The 18,311-nt window shown below is 40.8% G+C and overlaps 1 protein-coding gene across 1 annotated transcript; it reads left to right on the top strand.

The window, feature by feature from the left end:
• Positions 1-378: 378 nt before the first annotated feature.
• Positions 379-17,333, top strand: nphs2 (NPHS2 stomatin family member, podocin). The gene is made up of 8 exons (XM_039767776.1): positions 379-1,392; positions 5,525-5,628; positions 9,256-9,328; positions 9,441-9,523; positions 11,859-12,062; positions 13,629-13,684; positions 15,299-15,377; positions 17,064-17,333. Exons 1-8 carry the CDS (start codon positions 1,050-1,052, stop codon positions 17,331-17,333), a joined length of 1,212 nt encoding a protein of 403 aa, XP_039623710.1. The 5' UTR covers positions 379-1,049.
• The last annotated feature ends 978 nt before the right edge of the window (positions 17,334-18,311 follow it).

The raw sequence follows: 18,311 nt of genomic DNA, 5'->3' as shown, positions 1-18,311 counted from the left end.
TTAGCATACCCTGTCTAGAGCTGCTGATTAGCTGTGCATATTGCATCTCTGTTGTTAGTCATTAGTACTAAAATTTAAGTAATATGATATTTATAAACTGTTACTAACCCTCTTCTATTCTGTTTCTCTTCTCAGTATCCTCGTGTGGCACTTGGCTCAACTGCTTTACTGCCAAACCATTTCCCTGCCTATGGAAAAGTCATATCGGATTAAGGAGGACTGGAATTATCAAGTAGAAGGGTCCTTTCATCTGATTGACTGGCCCAGCACTGACTCAGCTGTAGAATGGTCAGTAGGGGTAGAGGCAGCTTGTTGGCCGAGGTCTCCAGGACGCTGAATGTCTGACTCCTTTTCTACAATCTTCGCTGTGGACATTTCTCTAGATACTCCACTTTTCCTTCTACATACCCAATAATGAGTCTGTTAGGTGAGCTGGTGATTCCTAACTGGCTCTGTGGATGTGTATGGGAGCAGCTTATGTAGTGGACTGATTCAAGGACAGTCTCTGCCTTTACCCAGTGTTGCTCCAATAAGTATTCAACTTGCATATGTTTGGGGACATGAGAGGAAAAGAGGACCAACCTACGTAAACCTCACATGGGCCTGGGGAAAATATTTAGACTCTACATGGACAATGTCCCGGGGTGTTATTCAAACTCAGAATACTGGATACATGACACAGCAAAATTAGCAATTGTCCCAGCCAGTAGTTACTTTTCATTTATTAATTAATTTTCTAAGCACACTTATTCCAATGTAGGGTTGTCCAAGAGCTAAACTTCCACAAATTAGTACATTTAAGTAGGTCTCCAGAAAACACAAGTAAATCCATGTGTGTTGATGGGTGCCTCCCTTGATGACCTTTATCTTCTCACTAATTAGTTTTCCACCCCCATTGCTGCTTCCAGAGAAGCTGAGAAGGCTGACCATGCCGTGTTCTGCTTCAGCAGCACATCTCCATCCCTCCTACAACCATATATAAACTCCTTAGAAATGGGAACTGCTCAACCTGCTCCTCCTTTTTTGCCTGGACTAACTTCATATTGCACATGCTTTTGACTACACAACCCCAGGACCAGATGGAGAGGCGCTCCAGAAGCACATCTCGGTCATCCAGAAGCTCAGGGAGAAAGGCAAAAGATCTCCCGGCTCCACCAAGTATACATCTGCCACAGAAGAATAGGCAGAGGCAGACCAGTGAGGCCAGAGGAAGGTCGTCTTCGAAAAGAAGAAGGATGGAAGATAAACCAGCAACAGAGGTCAAGGGCCCTCTGAATGCTGACAGCAATGTGGTAACTTCCACCGTGGTGGATGTGGATAATGTAGTGGACTCGGACATAGAAGAACAAGAGGAGACTGGGGCACTGCTGGAGAGTGAAGCCCATGAAGAAGGTAAGGGACTGCTGAGGAATGGGGGAAATGGTGGTCCATGACGAGATAAAAACAACATTTACTTAAATAGGAAATTGTCATACAAAGAGTGCAGATCAAAGTATTTACAAGCTGTTAAAGACAAAGTTGCAAAAAAGAAAAATAAATTAGAAACAGATAAAAATAAAAATGAATAATTAAAACACCAAAAATAGTAACTAGAAATAAATCAATACACATGTAATTCTACTAAACATAAATGTGCTCAAGTTGTTTCAGTTATTTTTGAGCTTAGTCCAAGAACATTTGATGTAATGGATCTCGTCAACAGCTCAGTATCCACTGTCATTCCAGCATTACAGGTGGCTGCACAGGATCAGGTGGTGGTGACACAAAAAGCTACCTCAGAAAAAACAGAAATGAAAGCAGAGAAAAGTAGACATTGGCAATGGTTGAAAATTTATGACGTATATAGAAAAACAAAGGTCTGTGATACGGTTTGAATATTTGTAGCTAGAAATCCATATATATATATATATATACACATACATAATCTATTAGAACTAGAACTATAATACAGGTTTTAGGAATTTTTAAAAATTTTTTTAAAAATGTCTCATGGTGATATCCTGGCATATCTTTATCAGTTAAGTGCTCCAGATTTTCAGAGCATAACTAACAAAAGGATGCTTCAATTCTTTTATACTTTGCTCTTAGTGTAATTAGCAAACCAGTATTTAATGATCTAAGATTATGACAGGGAATATAAGGGGGTAGGCATTTCAAAATATAAGAAGGAGCATTATTAAAGCTTTATATAAAGTTTATAGTATCTGAAAATCAATTCTAAAGGACGCAGGTAACTAATGTAACAATGCTAAGACTGGCGAGATGTGCTCAGATTTCCTTTTCCTGGTTAAGATTCCTGCTGCTGCATTCTGAACTACATACAGCACAATGAATGCCTTCTTTCGGTGGGCTGCCCAGGGTTTGTTTCCTACCTTGTACCCCGTGTTGGCTGAGATTGGCTCCAACAGACCCCCATGACCCTGTAGTTAGAATATAGTGGGTTGGATAATGGATGGGTGGTTAGGAAGTCCAGTTAGGAGAGCATTAAAATAATTTAGTCGGCTAAGAGCAAAAGTGTGAATGAATTTCTCAGAAATAAGAGGTCTAATGTTTGTACATTCCTTAAATGAAAAAAAGTAATTGTAGTTATATGGTTAATATGCAATTTAAAATTTAGGTCGGAGTACATTATAACACCTAAATTCTTTACTTTTGCCTGATTTTTAATGTTAAGGGTTCAAGTTTATTTCTAAGACTCTCACTGTTTCTATTTTTGCCAACAACTGTTTTCTGTTTTTGTTGGTTGTTTAATTTGAAGAACTTACTCCTCATTAATTTTGAAATGCAAGTATGACATTGGCCGTGTCTGCGTGGGTTTCCTCCGGGTACTCCGGTTTCCTCCCACAGTCCAAAGACATGCAGGTTAGGTGCATTGGCGATTCTAAATTGTCCCTAGTGTGTGCTTGGTTTGTGTGTGTGTGTGTGCGCCCTGCGGTGGGCTGGCACCCTGCCCGGGGTTTGTTTCCTGTCTTGCGCCCTATGTTGGCTGGGATTGGCTCCAGCAGACCCCCGTGACCCTGTAGTTAGGATATAGCGGGTTGGAAAATGGATGGATGGACATTGGACAACAGGGCCCAGATTTTCAGGGTCAATAGATGTTGTAGATATGTAAATATGTATGTAATCTGCATAACTGTGTTTGTTCACCTTGTGTTTTTAAATAATCTCACCTAACGAGAGCATGTAGTCTGAAAATATCAGTGGGCCCTGAAAAGATCCTTGGATACCCCTTGTACAATATCACGGACCGCCAAGCTACAATCACCACAGCTATCAAGTAATTTTCTACCTGGTTCTTAGGACTGTAACCGATTAAAGACAATACCAGCAATACCCATCCATTGTCTAATATGATTTATGAGAATACTGTGTTAAATAGTGTCAAAAGGTGTACTTTGGTCTTATTGTTTTTTACTAACTTTAGTTAGAAACTGATAACATTCCATACAGACAAGACAAATTTAATAAATCAAAGCAAAACATCAACCCCCAACCAAGAGAAGGAGCTGGCAACCTCAGCTCCTCTATAAAAGGAGCAAGAAAAGAAAGGTATCCTTTCCTCAAAATGGAAGCTTATTCTAAAATGTTATTGATCAGATCCTGCCATATTTAAAAAAGTGTGAATTTGATTTTTTTCCAATTTCAAGTAGTATAGAACATCGGTTACCCACTGACTTAAGAATCGTGGGGTGGGAGCAAGACAAGTCTACATGCTATTAGTGTATTAAAGGAAATTACAGTGTGTTTGTCCTTCTCCACTTTAATGTCATCTGGGAGTCCACCAAGCACAGCCGCTGATGGTTTTGGAGGGATTGTGTCACCAAAGCCATCTGATAAGCATGCAAAGCTTTTTTTGCCCAAACATTTGTTACTTTGGTGCACACTCAGAACATATGTTTCAGTGAGGCTGGAGCTAGATTGCAACGTTCACAAATTGAATCTTGCCCTGGAATGGAAAAATTTTGGATAATTTTAAATGAAACAGATGCACTCGATAAAAGATTTTAAGTTAATTGTCTGAATGCTTTGCTCATATTGAGCTTAAGTGTATTCTGTGCATGGCTGCCTTCCACTCCTTTTCTGAAATATTAAGCGACAGATCCTTTCCTCAATGTACTCTGGGGTCTTTGAAAGGAAAAGACTAAAATATTTTTACATATTGTTGAGATGCTATTTAAGTCTTCAAGACTGATCAGTAATTCTTCTAGAATAGAACAAGGTGGAAGGTGAGGAAAATTGGGCAGGTTCTCTTTAGCAAAGTTTCTGGCTTGAAACTAGTAGAGGAATTATGTTAATGAGTTGTATTTGAAGCATAATTGTTCGTAGGATGCAAAGACATTATCTATGTACAGCTCTCTAAATGTTTTAATCTAGGACAATTTCCAGATATTCCATCCATCCCTCTACATCCTAATTACAGGGTCACGGGGGTCTGCTGGAGCCAATACCAGCCAACACAGGGCGCAAGGCAGGAAACAAACCCCAGGCAGGGTGCCAGCCCACTGCAGGGCACACACACACACAGGACAATTTAGGATCGCCAATGCACCTAACCTGCATGTCTTTGGACTGTGGGAGGAGAACATGCAAACTCCACGCAGGGAGGACCCGGGAAGCGAACCCAGGTCTCCTAACTATGAGGCAGCAGCGCTACCCACTGTGCCACCGCGCTGCCCATTTTTCAGATATTGAATAATGTATATGTTTAAGGGGGTGGAAAAAGGTGGTTGTTATGTAGAGATGCAACAGATTAAAGCTTTTCTGCGTGCTTCCTACATTGGTTCCATATTCTGAGAGAGTGAAGAGTAATTGGATTTTTAGTGTAATGACAGTAGTTTGTATTAACTGGGGCAAAAAGCAGGGAATATAAAGAATTACTGCAAGATTTTATTTCTATTGCCGACTAGGCTTCTGGATATTAATCAGTTTGTGTTGATGTCTAGGTCTTTATAGTTTGTATGTTTGCTGCCCAGTAATGCAATTGAAAGTTGAGTAGTGCCGTGCCCTCTTCTGTTTTAGGTCATTGTAGAGTCGCCCTTTGGATGCGTGGATGTTTTGAATTCCCAATAAGTGAATTTATGATTGGGTCTTAAAGAGCAAGAATATATATGTTGCTTGTGTCAGCATTATTCCACAGATCATTCAGCTGTGTAACATAAAGGCTACCATAGAGGTTGTTTTACAATTGGGAATCTTCCTGCTCTTGGGTGTCACTTTCTTTGGTGTCCATTTTCATTTGCTGCATCCAGGCAGAGTGGAACAAGCTGAGATAGTGTGGGTTACATGGTTGGGTGAAGGAGCTCTTGGTCAGGTACATTCTCCTCTGACTTCTCATCATGAGGACTGTCTACAGTGTGCTGCACAAAAAAAGACTGAAATTGCTCCACCACTTCTGGCCAAATCAGTCATGAATTTTAGATGTGCCTTTCAAATATTAAAAATAATTTTGATTATGAATCCATTACAGGTCGGTTAGAATAATGATGCGCTCCTTTAATAGACTCACCTCATCTCATCCTACCAGGAATCAAACATCGGAAGCTGAACTTCTGTGAGTGGATCCTCACACTTGCCATGATGTTGGTTATTTTGCTATCCTTTCCCATTTCCATCTGGTTCTGCTTGAAGGTAAGAAAACTTTTTCTGATGCTTTATTTGGACTCAAGTTGACCTAAGTAACCAGTGCATTTCAGACTATCAAACAGTTGGAAGCCATTTTGTGTTTTTAATGATAAAACAAGTCTTTACAGGCTTCTTTTATCATGATTAATAAATGTAGCACTCCTTACAGACTCAGTCTGGTATAATACACTGTTGGGAGTCTATGGTTGACATTTAAGGTTTCACATCCTGATTTTGGCACTTTATGTGACTTCTTTTTCATTTTTATTTGTTGTATTTTGACAATGATGTTATTTGGTTTTTATTTTTTCATTCATTTTTTCAACTGCTGTTACCATTTTGAGCATTTCGTTTGCAGTTGATGCCATTTTGTGAGTTGGTTTTATGGGTGATGCCATACTGTTTGTGGCAGTGACTTCATTTCTCTTCACCTATAAAATATGGTTCTGCCCATTGCTTTATTTCCAAACTTTTATTTCTCTACCAAATAATAACTTTAATGATAGTTAGGTGTAAATTGTTTAAGGGGTGAGACAGAGCTCTAAACCTTGGACATATTACACCACAGCAGTGCTGGGTTCAAATAAACTTATTTTTTATTTAACACAATACCTTCCATTGGGTCTCTTCTTCCCAAGCATCATAATTCAACACACAATTCTTTTTCTTATTCTGTTTTCAAACCTCCCAAGCAAGCATTATCCAACTATGACTCCCCAAGCGCAATGAAATCCCTTTACACTGGACCCAGAAGTTGTTCTGATACCACAACAATGCATGGAGGAGGCAATTCTGGGCCAGGTTGAAACCCCTCAGAAAAAATAAAAACTACTCTTGACAGCTCCTTCTGGTGGCACCCATGGCATCCTGTTTGACGGCCCGATGGGCCTACAGTTCCCACAGGTATGAACATGAGTGCTTCCACAAAGAAAGATTGCTACCTAGAACCCTAAGAGAGTATAGGGTCAAGGAGTCCCTTGTCCTTGTGTTATATGGGCCTTTCAGACAGGTAAGGGTCCATCAAGGGTCCATCCATCTCATTTGGGAAGTCAGTCCAGTCCTGCCCTTTATTGCAATAGACAGACTGATAGATGTGAAGGGCACTATAGCACTATTAGATAGATAGATAGATAGATAGATAGACTATAAGCCTTAGTTCTGCATTCTTTTCTTACTTCATTGAATAAAGGTACATACAGCACAAAAGAAAAAAGGAATTGCCTGTAACGAAGGCAATCTGATAGTAAATAAAGTTCCAATAAAGTAATCCAATGGTGAAGGTCAAAAATCCAGAACATCACAGAAAGCACAAAGCACAGGAAAAGATCAAAGTACCCACCAACCCCAGAGAGCATTTGCAATGAACCGCATGGTAGGGTTGGGATACCCTCCACTGTTGTTGGACTCAAGGGCCCTGTCTCTTGGGGAACCACTCATAAAACATATGGAATATAACACAGGCATACATGCATAGGCAAAATTAAAAACAACGAATAATGCATGAAATAAATAGAAATATTAGCACAAACTAAAGAATCAATAATGAACACAGATGACACAATGATGCCAGTGGGTGGGAATCCAGGCTGTGACTTAACAAATGTGGTCTGTAGCATTGGATTCATACACATGCACTGTGCTGTTTAAAGCCTTTAACACATCTATCCACAGTTTTGGTGGCCCCTACTAAATGCTGTTCTTTGGTTAACTCTAGTTTGTTTTCTAAGAAAGAGGTCCATTTTGTAGATATGAGTTTGCCCATTAAAGTGTAAGATGTCTGCTCATAGTGGTGCTGCCCTCTTGTTACAAACCTTCTTGTCAATCAAGTACTTGACTGAATAGTGTGTCAGCATTGCTGCTATTCATTCAAATTCTTCTGAGATCAGTGCTTTATTAACACAGCTTGCAGAACCTAAACTAGGATTTATTCTATTTCATATGCTGTAATGGAAATTCGTATTGACTAGTGTCCACCGACAGAAAGCCAGGTTTAGATTAAGTTTGGGATTATGGGCCTGGGAGCCACCTTTGTTTAATTGCAGGCACATGAATGTTTACCTGCAAGCTTCCATACTTAATGTATAGAACTGACTATGACGTTTAATGGGAGGTATAATGGCCAATACAATATTAATATGTAGTCTTCCCCTTCTAAGGGTTTCCTTGACTTTATTCTGGAACTGCTTGATGACATCATCACAATGCTCTTTACTGAGTGTTTCTGAAGTTATCTTTCCTTTTGCTTGTGCCTTTGCTGTAAGGCCTTGTTCACACGGGCGTTAAGTTTTTGGATAAACGAACTTGCTCTGAACGTCCTAGAGGTTTATGTTGCATTTTGTGGTGGCGATCGATTGACTTCTACACCGGCGTTCATTTGTCTCTGTCTAACGCCAGCCTGCAGCCCAAATTGTAGTTTGTGTGTTAACCTGTGGAGGCAGTGTCGGGAACTGGATATGAAAGCCCTTGTTGTTTTATTTGAGGTGCCTCCTTTCAATATGGACCATTTTGCTATGTTAGATATTAATCTTCTTGTTTTAAAAATACTCGTAATACGGCGAAAAAATCGCCCCGCTACTGGGTTCATGCTCTGACTGCACAACGTCGGGTTAAAGGAAGTTTTTTTGTGCTTTATGAAGAAATGCGAAAATTTCCGCGCAAGTTTTTTAATTACTCTCGGATGTCGGTTTCCACTTTTGATTGTCTGCTGCAGCTGGTGCAATGCCACATTGCACGCCAATCAACCAATATGCGACTTGGTGTTAGCCCCGAAGAGAGACTACTTGTCACTTTGAGGTAAGGAAACAGTAGTCGAGTGTGCGCTTACACCGGTGTTATACACTGAAATAACCCTCACCCCGCTCCTCCGAAGCGTAAAATAGACGCGCAAAAAACAAACTAGAAGCGGTTTCCTTGCGTTCGTTGGGTTTTGAACGCCAAGAAAAAGCTGCATGCAACGTTTTTTTGATGCCGTATAAACGCGCAGCCGGACAAACGCACGTCACCAAAGCCGTGTGAACGCTCTCATTGACTCCTATGTGTAGAAAACACTCGGCGCTTGATCCGCTCACCGGACGCTACTAACGCAAAAACGCCGATTTTAACGCCCGTGTGAACAAGGCCTAAAGCTGCCAGCACACAATGATCAAAAATGGATGATGGGCCTCAGAATGACCCAAAACCTAACTAGGACCTTACAGGTCAACCTCAGAAGCAGGCCTCACTCCAGGCAGCCTAAACTCATCCTATAGTTTTTAAATCCTTTACAGACCCAAAATTGCTTTTAATTGTTCAAGTGTTGGTTGTGCTTCACAGGGTAACACAACATGGTATGACCAGAGAGCTCAAGGGTTCCTCCAGAAAGCCCATTGCTAAGAACCTGTGCTACAAGGACAGCGATTTTTTTTAACATGTCAGGGTAGTGCTCATCTAAAAACTATGAACTGAATTTAAGTCATTTCCACATAAAACCAAGGAGCTAGTTATTATAACTCAAAAAAATTAGGAGCCGGAGACTCAATGGAGTCCCTAATGCGTCCTGGGATGTACATCTGAAGCATTTCAGCAGAGCAAATGGGCTTCTACTCTAGCAGGTGGTTAAGTGACTCTTTCTTTCTAATTGTCCTGGTTTTTCAGATTGTTCGTGAGTATGAGAGAGCTGTAATCTTCAGACTGGGCCATTTAAGGCCAGGGAAGGCAAGAGGACCAGGTATCACCACATGCTGAAGTGCTGTATAATGATTTATGAACTATTTTCTTCAGTCAATAAGATGACTAATTAATACTTACTACACTTCCTTGTAATTCTTCTCTGAATTTAGGGCTCTGCTTCTACTTGCCTTGCTTGGATGTTTGTCACAAAGTTGACCTTCGGATTAAAACCTTTCAAATCCCATTCCATGAGGTATTTGTTTCTTCCTTTTGGTGTAAATACTGTATCGATTTCAACACATCTCTTAAGAAATTTTTGCAAATTTATTAAAAATAAGAAACTGAAATATCCCACTGACACAAGTGTTCAGACCCTTTACTTAGTACTTTGTTGAAGCTCCTTTGACAGTGATTCCAGCCTGGAGTCTTCTGAGGTTTGATACAACAAGCTTGGTACATCTGGATCTGGAGATCTTCTGCCATTCTTCTCTGCAGATTCTCTCAAGTTCTGTCAGGTTGGATGGACAAAGTCAGTGGTCAGCTAATTTCAAGTCTCTCTAGAGATGTTCAAGTGACTATAAGTCCACGGTCTGTCTGAACCACTCATGGACATTCCCAGAGTTGTCCCTAACCCACTCCTGTGTTTTCTTTGCTTTGTGCTTACCATCATTGTTCTGTTGGAGGGTGAACCTTCGGCCCAGTTTGAGGTCTAGAACACTATGGAGTAGATTTTCATTAAGGATATCTCTGTGTTCTGCTCCATTCTGCTTTTCCTCAACCTTGTCTAATCTCCCAGTCCCCAACCGCACAACATGATGCTGCCACCACCATGCTTCACCATTGCACAAGTGAACAACAATGGTGCCTGGTTTCCTCGAGAAATGATTATAATTGTAGTTTCATCTGACCAAAGAATCATGTTTCTCACAAGTTTGAGAGTTCTTTAGGTGCCTTTTTGCAAATAGCAAATGGGCTTCCATGTGTGTTTTACTGAGGAAAGCCTCTTTGTGGCCACTTTGTCACAAAGTTCGGATCAGCGGAGTGTTGCAGTGGTGGTTCTCCCATCTCTGTACGGGTTCTCCGGAGTGACCATTGGGTTCTTGGTCACCTCTATTACCATGACCCTTTTCAGCAATTTGCTTGGTTTGACTGGGTGGCTAACTCTAGGAAGAGTTGTAATTGTTCTAAACTTCTTCCATTTAAGAGCGATTAAGGCCACTATACTCTTGGGAACCTTCAATGCTGCAGGAATTTTTGTTAGTGTTCTCCAAATCTGTACCTTGACATAATCCGGTCTCTAAGCTCTGCAGGCAATTCCTTTGATTTCACGGCTTGGTTTTTGCTCAGTTTTGGGACATTCTATTGACAGGTGTGTGTCATTCCCAAACATGTCCCATCAATTAAATTGACTATATGTGGACTCCAAACAAGATGTACAAACATCTCAATGATGATCGCTAAAGTGAGATGCACCTGAGCCAGATGTTAAGTCCCATAGCAAAGGGTGTGAATACTTGGGTCAATATGGTATTTTTAATAAATCTGCAAAAAAAAAGTCTATAATCCTACTTTTATTTTGTCACTTTGGGGTACATAATGTTCCTTGATGTGGAGAAAAATGGCCCACAAGTGATGAACGGTGCCTGGTTTCCTCCAGGCATGACACTAATGCTTGTGTCAATGTGATATTTTTAATGTATCTGCCAAAAAATTCTATTCTATTTCTATAATCCTGCTTTTATTTTGTCATTTTGAGGTACATAATGTTCCTTGATGTGGGGACAAATGAATCTAAACAATTTTGCAACACAGCAAAATGGGAAAAAAGTGCAACGGGTCCAACACTTTCTAAATTCACTGTACAGTATGTCCTACCCGAATTATGATTGTGTCCCAAATCTTCATTGTATTTTGCTCATCATGAAAATCAACTATTTATTTGTTTATTTAAATATCTGAATGTGGGAAAACTCATAAGGACATAGGAAGAACATGTGAAGTCTAAATAAGGACTGAGTACAGATGAACGTTCTGCAGAACGTACCCTGACTCATAAAAATCAAATTTTAAAAGTATGGATTATCCACTATTTAAATCAGTAATGTCATTACAATAAGAAATCAATTTGAAAGATTTCACTTCCTGCACAAGTTGTAAAGGTAACAAGTCCTCCACTGGAGCGTATACTGAATGAGCTCTTTACCATCATCCATATGGAGGGCTACTGTGCAAGGCTTATAAGAGAAGACAACCTTAGATTGAGACCTCCCCATTAATTGCTAGCCCCCAAGTGCACAGAACATACGACTTCGAACCTCAATCTGTGTTACTAATTGACAGATGGTCCATACATGGGATGACTGAGAAAGCATGAGGTCTCTAAAACCTCTGTGATTTAGTCAGGAGTCCAGACTTTCCTCTCATATTGACTACCGAGTGTGTTAACGTGTTTCCTACTTAGTAAATTGAGAATTGCTGCTCTACCGGAACTTATCTAGATCTGAGAGTTCATATGGAGGTGTTTTTTTCTTGGCAGAGTGTACATCTCTGAATCCTTTACCCCATGTAAAGTGTGTTCCTGTCCTTAGGTTGTGACGAAGGACATGGTCACCATGCAGTTGAACGCTGTCTGTTATTACCGACTAGAGAATGCATCGCTTTCCTTTACTGCTGTATCAGATGCACCAAGTGCACTTCAGACGCTCGTCCAGACAACCATGAAGTCCATTTTGGCTCATCACTGCTTTGCAGATGTTCTCTTGAACAGGAAGAGCATCACGGATGAAATGAAGGTATGAAGCTTAAATTGTGCTACACCCTCTCCTTCTTCTGTTTCTTTATGGGCTGCCCAGAGATAATTTATGGAAGTATTTGCAATTAATAAAATACAATTTTTGACAAAAAAAAAAATTCTACTCACTATTTGTTGGTGGTCAAAGTGGATGGGAATGTGGAAGACTAGGTTTATGTATTTGTCACAACTACCACTACAGGGCCACACATTGGGCCTACCATGAAAAGGAAAAGACAAGACAGGGTCCGATTATGGTGGCCATGAGATGTTTGTTCTGCTGAACAAACCCAGTAAAAATACATGCACAGAATCTGACAAAGATCAAATCATTAGTGTTTGTAGAGCCTGATATGAAGTTTTGGATACGTGTGTGCCTGTTGGGTGTAGTGATTTGTAGGGGTTTTAAATTTGGACACCCTGGGACATCTGGGGGGTCTTAATCAAGCATTGTGGACAGCCAAGGAGCTAAAGCTGTTGAAGAACCTGGCAGAAGTAGTTTAAATTCTATGGTACCTTCTGCCAGATTAAAGTAGGAAGTGGGAGCGTGAAAGTGGTCTTCCATAATGCTGTTGGCTTCAATGGAGTGTAAGAAGGTCCTGGAGGTCACCATGTTCTAAGGAACCTTATAATAATAATAATAATAATAATTCTTTGCATTTATATAGCACTTTTCTCACTACTCAAAGCGCTCAGCAGTTGCAGGTTAAGGGCCTTGCTCAAGGGCCCAACAGAGCAGAGTCCCTTTTGGCATTTACGGGATTCGAACCGGCAACCTTCCAATTGCCAGTGCAGAACCCTAGCCTCAGAGCCCAACCTTCAATGCTGCAGGAATTTTTTGTAGTCTTCTCTAGATCTGAGCCTCGACACAATTCTGTCTCCTAACTCAGCGGGCAATTCCTTTGACGTCATGGCTTTGGTTTTTGCTCAGCTGTGGAATCTTCTGTAGGCAGGGTTATGCCTTTCCTAATCCTGTCCAGTCAATCAAAATGACCACAGGTGGTCTCCAAACAAGATGATGAAACATCTCAATGATGATCAATAGAATGGGATGCACCTCTGCCAGATTTCATGTTTCAGAGCAAAGGGCCTAAATACTTGGGTCACTCTAACATTTAAATTTTTTATTTGTAAACTATCTTAAAATCCTGTTTTCACTTTGTCATTCAATTCCTGGAGGTAGTGAAACATACAGCATGTGCCGAACTTGAAACACTCTGAAGTGCAGTGTCTCTAAATACTGCATATATTAATTCATGCATTATTGAAAACACTTCGTGGTCTGAGGGGTTCTGGAGCCTATCCCTTTCCCAGTGATGGACAGAAGTTGGCCCCTGCCTTGTGCACGCTGCCACCAGCATTGGCCCCAGTGGCACTGAAGTGGATTAGGATATTCTGATATATCTGATTCCTGAGTAAATGTTTCCTGTTTTTAAATGTAGGAGGGTCTCCCTGTCAGTTTCTACTGGGGCAAGTGTGTGTTGTCAAGGTATAAAGGTACAATTGTTCTTGTCCTGAAATCATTCTGAATGCTGCTTTGGATGTCATCTCTCTGTGTGTTTTCTAGATTGCCCTGGATGCCGTCACTTGTCAATGGGGAATCAAGGTGGAGAGGGCTGATGTGTAAGTACAACTCAAAGAAGACATTAGAAATGAGCTGCCATCTAGCTTTGGTGTGTATGGAAATACATAAGAAGTCTGCCTACTTTTAATTGCCAGGAAATTTTATTTACAAAGAAAAAGATCAAATGGTAAACCATAACAAACAAAGTCAGTCCAATAATCTGAATTCACGAGACTGGATCAAGAGATATCAGAAAATAAACAGGAAAAAAACAGAAGATTCAAAAAAGTACTATGGGGTGAAATGGCACAAGACACAATGAAGCATCTGCCAGAGATGCCCATTTGTTAGTGGCAAGGTGAAGAATACACGATAGATAGATAGATAGATAGATAGATAGATAGATAGATAGATAGATAGATAGATAGATAGATAGATAGAAAGGCACTATATAATAGATAGATAGATAGAAAGGCACTATATAATAGATAGATAGATAGATAGATAGATAGATAGATAGATAGATAGATAGATAGATAAAAGTTACCATATAATTAATAGATAGATAGATAGATAGATAGATAGATAGATAAAAGGCACCATATAATAGATAGATAGATAGATACTTTATTAATCCCAAGGAGAAATTCACATACTCCAGCTGCAGCATACTGATAAAGAACAATATTAAATTAAAGAGTGATAACAATGCAGGTATAACAGACAATAACTTTGAATAATGTTAACGTTTACCCCCCGGGTGGAATTGAAGAGTCGCATAGTGTGGGGTCTCCTCAGTCTGTCAGTGGAGCAGGACGGTGACTGTAGTCTGTCGCTGAAGCTGCTCCTCTGTCTGGAGCTGATCCTGCTCATTGGATGCAGTGGATTCTCCATGATTGACAGGAGCCTCACTTTAATCTTGGATTTGATTTTATTGTATAATTTCTGGTATTTTAATAATTTTGGTCGTATAAGTCGAATGCAGAAAACTCACGCTATTGGTCCAAGAGATTATGACATGCTTACACCCACCTGAGAGAGTAACCACGGAGCACACTGCCTTTTTTTTTCTATTTGGGTACGGCAATGCGTGTGCTCCTAACCTCTCTCTCTCTCTATCTCTCTGTTGTGCCTACGTGACCACACGGTGATACCCAAACTATTCCGAAGTGCCATTTGCACTGATTTGTGTTTTTTGCATTTCACACCCTCATACACCTTTATCGTAAGAGCATCCCTTATCTACAAAGGAGCGTTCGATCAGAAGAAAATATGAAGCTGGTTTTAAATTAAAAGTTGTTGAAGTACTGAAAGAAATTCTGATGCGAGATTGGAGGAGGCAAGTAAATTAAGTGTCGCATTTTTGAACAGGTGTATAAATCGGGGTCTGATTTTATGATCAATTTTTCAGGTTTCAAGATCTGACTTATACGCGAATATATACGGCAAGTGTTCCCCTTTATGGAGTGATGCTGAAGTGGTACTGTTGGCAGCATATACAAATATGAGATGCCAAAGAATCACCAGGGATAGGAAATGCCAAAGTGGCAAAGCAAGGAGCTAGTCAGTGTTGAGAGATGTTTGAAAATGAACGCATTACCCTGCCTCAGAAGATTTTCCAGTTTCATGAAAGGGTTCTAATACTGACAATTCTTTTTTTTTTTTTTTCACAGAAAGGATCTGCAGCTGCCAGATGAACTCAGACACACTCTGGCCATGGAGGCTGAGGCCCAAAGGCTGGCCAAGACAAGGGTGAGATATCAGATGAAATTTTAGATAGCTGTCTGTTTCTGGTTGAATGAATCCTTCCTGCAACCCTGAATTGTCTCCTTGTCCTTGCTGCTGAGAAGCACCTTGAATAGCCAACACTATGCTCTGTATTAGGCAGGTGATGAGCAGTATATGGTCTACACCTGACATAGCGCATGGAGGACAATGAGAGGCAATAAAGATGGCAAGTAGATTTTAAAAACTGAACTTACAGTGCAAGATGCGACAAATATAGTGAAAAATATTCAAAAGAAACAAATACACACAAAATCCAAAATATGATTTAATTTAAACAAAATGAAAAAAAAAATCCAATGCTTTTACCCGGATGCTAAGTCGGTCCAACAAATGCTGGGCTCTGAATCAACCCGTGAAGATAATAAGATGATGTCCCAAATACTCTGGAGCTTCAGTCTGCTCCTGTTATGCAGCCAAATCCTCAATCAACAAGCCCTCCTACACCAGTAGCCCCTCGCCCTCACTCTCACTCCTTCTGTCTCATTTCGATTGTCTGGCCAAAAACCTTCTACGGTCCCTCGCAGGCCATTTAAAGAAGGTTCAATTCCCAATTCTCACGCCAAGCGACCCTCGCCTAGGGATCTACCATCTATCCGACTTCAGGACCATTGGAGCGACTCCACTCAAACTAAACACCACAAAACACAACTTAGACTAATAGAAATAAAGAACATCAATCACAAAGGCTAACACTTTACAATTATCCAACATTAAATTCCGTGCGTGTCAAACAAAAAAACTTAAACCAAATTGATATATATATAATATTGATATAAAGCGACAGTCTCTTCAGTGGAGTGTAGTTCTGGAGGTCCGCAGCTAGAATCTATTGCTTTAGGGACATTCAGATCTCAACTTGATGTTATTTTGGACAATGGAGGTGAAATGACTAGTATGGAACATGACCCGGACACAGACAGGCAGACACGTCTAAATCACCCCACGTTTATTAACAAAGTGCATATTTACAATAAAGTGCTCCACAGTCCCCAAGTCCTCAAAGTCCTGGCCACTACATCACAATGCCTTCTCTCTTCAGGCCGCCTCTTTGCCTCCTTCCAGATCTCGTCCGTCTTCCACCCAACTCAAGCCCCTGTACGAAAGATGGCGGCCCCTTTTATACAACCCCGGATGTGCTCCAGGTGCCTCCCGGCAATCTTCCACCAGCACTCCCCAGTGTGGCGGAAGTGTCGGCTGCACACCCGGAAGCACTCTGAGTGGCCCCAGTCCTCTTCCCCCCCAGCACTTCCAACACACCTTTAGGGCTCCAAAGGCAGAGGGGCACCCCTTGGCAGTGACCACGGGCCCCTACAGGGTTGAGCTTCAAAGCTCTGTACCTGTGGCCCCTAAAGGAACCAGGGTGGTCACCCCCACATGGTCTGGAGAAGGCGTGAGCCCTCCTCAGGTCCTCCTGGGTGTCCCGGCCGGGTCGCCACCCCAGCCATCTCCGACACTAGTCAGCTCGTTTGACTAAACCTCCTATTCTCATCACAGCTGTTCTAATGCTCTCTTTCGAAACAGATAACTCATTAGCCTTCCTAACACTTGTTTGGTGCCCGATTTGCCCTTCACCAGGTTGGTCACACATCAGGATTTATTTATCCCACCTTATTTTAATTAAACTTCAATTTTTCTATTTACTCTTCACAGGTCATTGCCGCAGAAGGGGAAAAAGCTGCCTCGGAGGCGTTACGAGTGGCGGCCGACATCCTTTCAGGCTCCCCAACTGCGGTACAGCTGAGGTACCTGCACACCCTGCATAATCTGTCCAATGAAAAGGCTTCGGTCATTCTTCCACTGCCCTTTGACCTCTTTAAAGCTGTCAGCCCTGCCTGTTCAGCACACACTGTTGGCATCAAGCAGGAAAGTGAGGCTGAGAAGCAGCAGAAAGAAATCAAGAATGACTCTCCGATGCTTTGAAAAGCAGAGCCTGTTAAATATGGACATGCTGGGGTAATCTGTGAGGAGTGCATTGTGTCCAATGCTTGTTAGAATTTTAATACTGCTGTATATGTACAGGTGTACAGAGCTCTGGGCTTGTAAATGGAAAGCTGTTGTTTAAGAATAAATTGAAATAAATGGACAGAAAAGACTTATTGAAGTGATTCCATAAAATGAATGAATGAATATATACATGTGAATTGATTTTTAACAGAAATTGTATTAACAGATCTATAGTGAAGTGGATAGATTCATTGCTTTTTTAGTTACTAAGAACCTTAGTTCAGATAATATTCAGTTATTTTATTACATATATAACAATTTTGAAATGTAATGCCTTATATATGATTCCTCTTTACCTAAAGCAGCAGATATTCCGTATATGAGATAAAAAAACAACAATGAAATGCTTGTGAAAGCAACCATTTGTTATATGGGAGATAAACATAGTTTAGCATCCATCTAAAAAGTGTAAGCTTTATTAAACATATTTCTTCATGGGAAGTTAAAATGGATAACCTGCACCATAACCTTAGTCATACCTGTAACATTTGGTTTCTTCATATTACTGAAGATCAGTGTTTTGTTGTATAGAGTTCTTGGAGACCATCTTTTTCGATTTATACTCTTTATTATGTCGACTTTATCAAAATGTCTTATCACAGACAGCATGAGTGAGAGAGAGAGGGAGGGAGAGAGAGATAGAGAGTGAGAGAAAGAGGGAGAGAGAGAGAGGAAGAGAGAGAGAGGGAGAGAGAGAGATAGTGAGTGAGATAGAGAGGGAGAGAGAGAGAGAGAGAGAGAGAGAGAGAGAGAGAGAGAGAGAGATAAGGGAGAGAGAGATAGTGAGTGAGATAGAGAGGGGGAGAGAGAGAGGGAGAGAGAGAGAGAGAGAGATAGAGAGTGAGAGAGAGATAGGGGAGAGAGTGAGTGAGATAGAGAGGAAGAGAGAGAGAG

This window comes from Polypterus senegalus, chromosome 10 (assembly GCF_016835505.1).
Source record: "Polypterus senegalus isolate Bchr_013 chromosome 10, ASM1683550v1, whole genome shotgun sequence".
Taxonomy (NCBI): domain Eukaryota; kingdom Metazoa; phylum Chordata; class Cladistia; order Polypteriformes; family Polypteridae; genus Polypterus; species Polypterus senegalus.
This window is presented reverse-complemented; position numbering and strand designations above follow the sequence as displayed.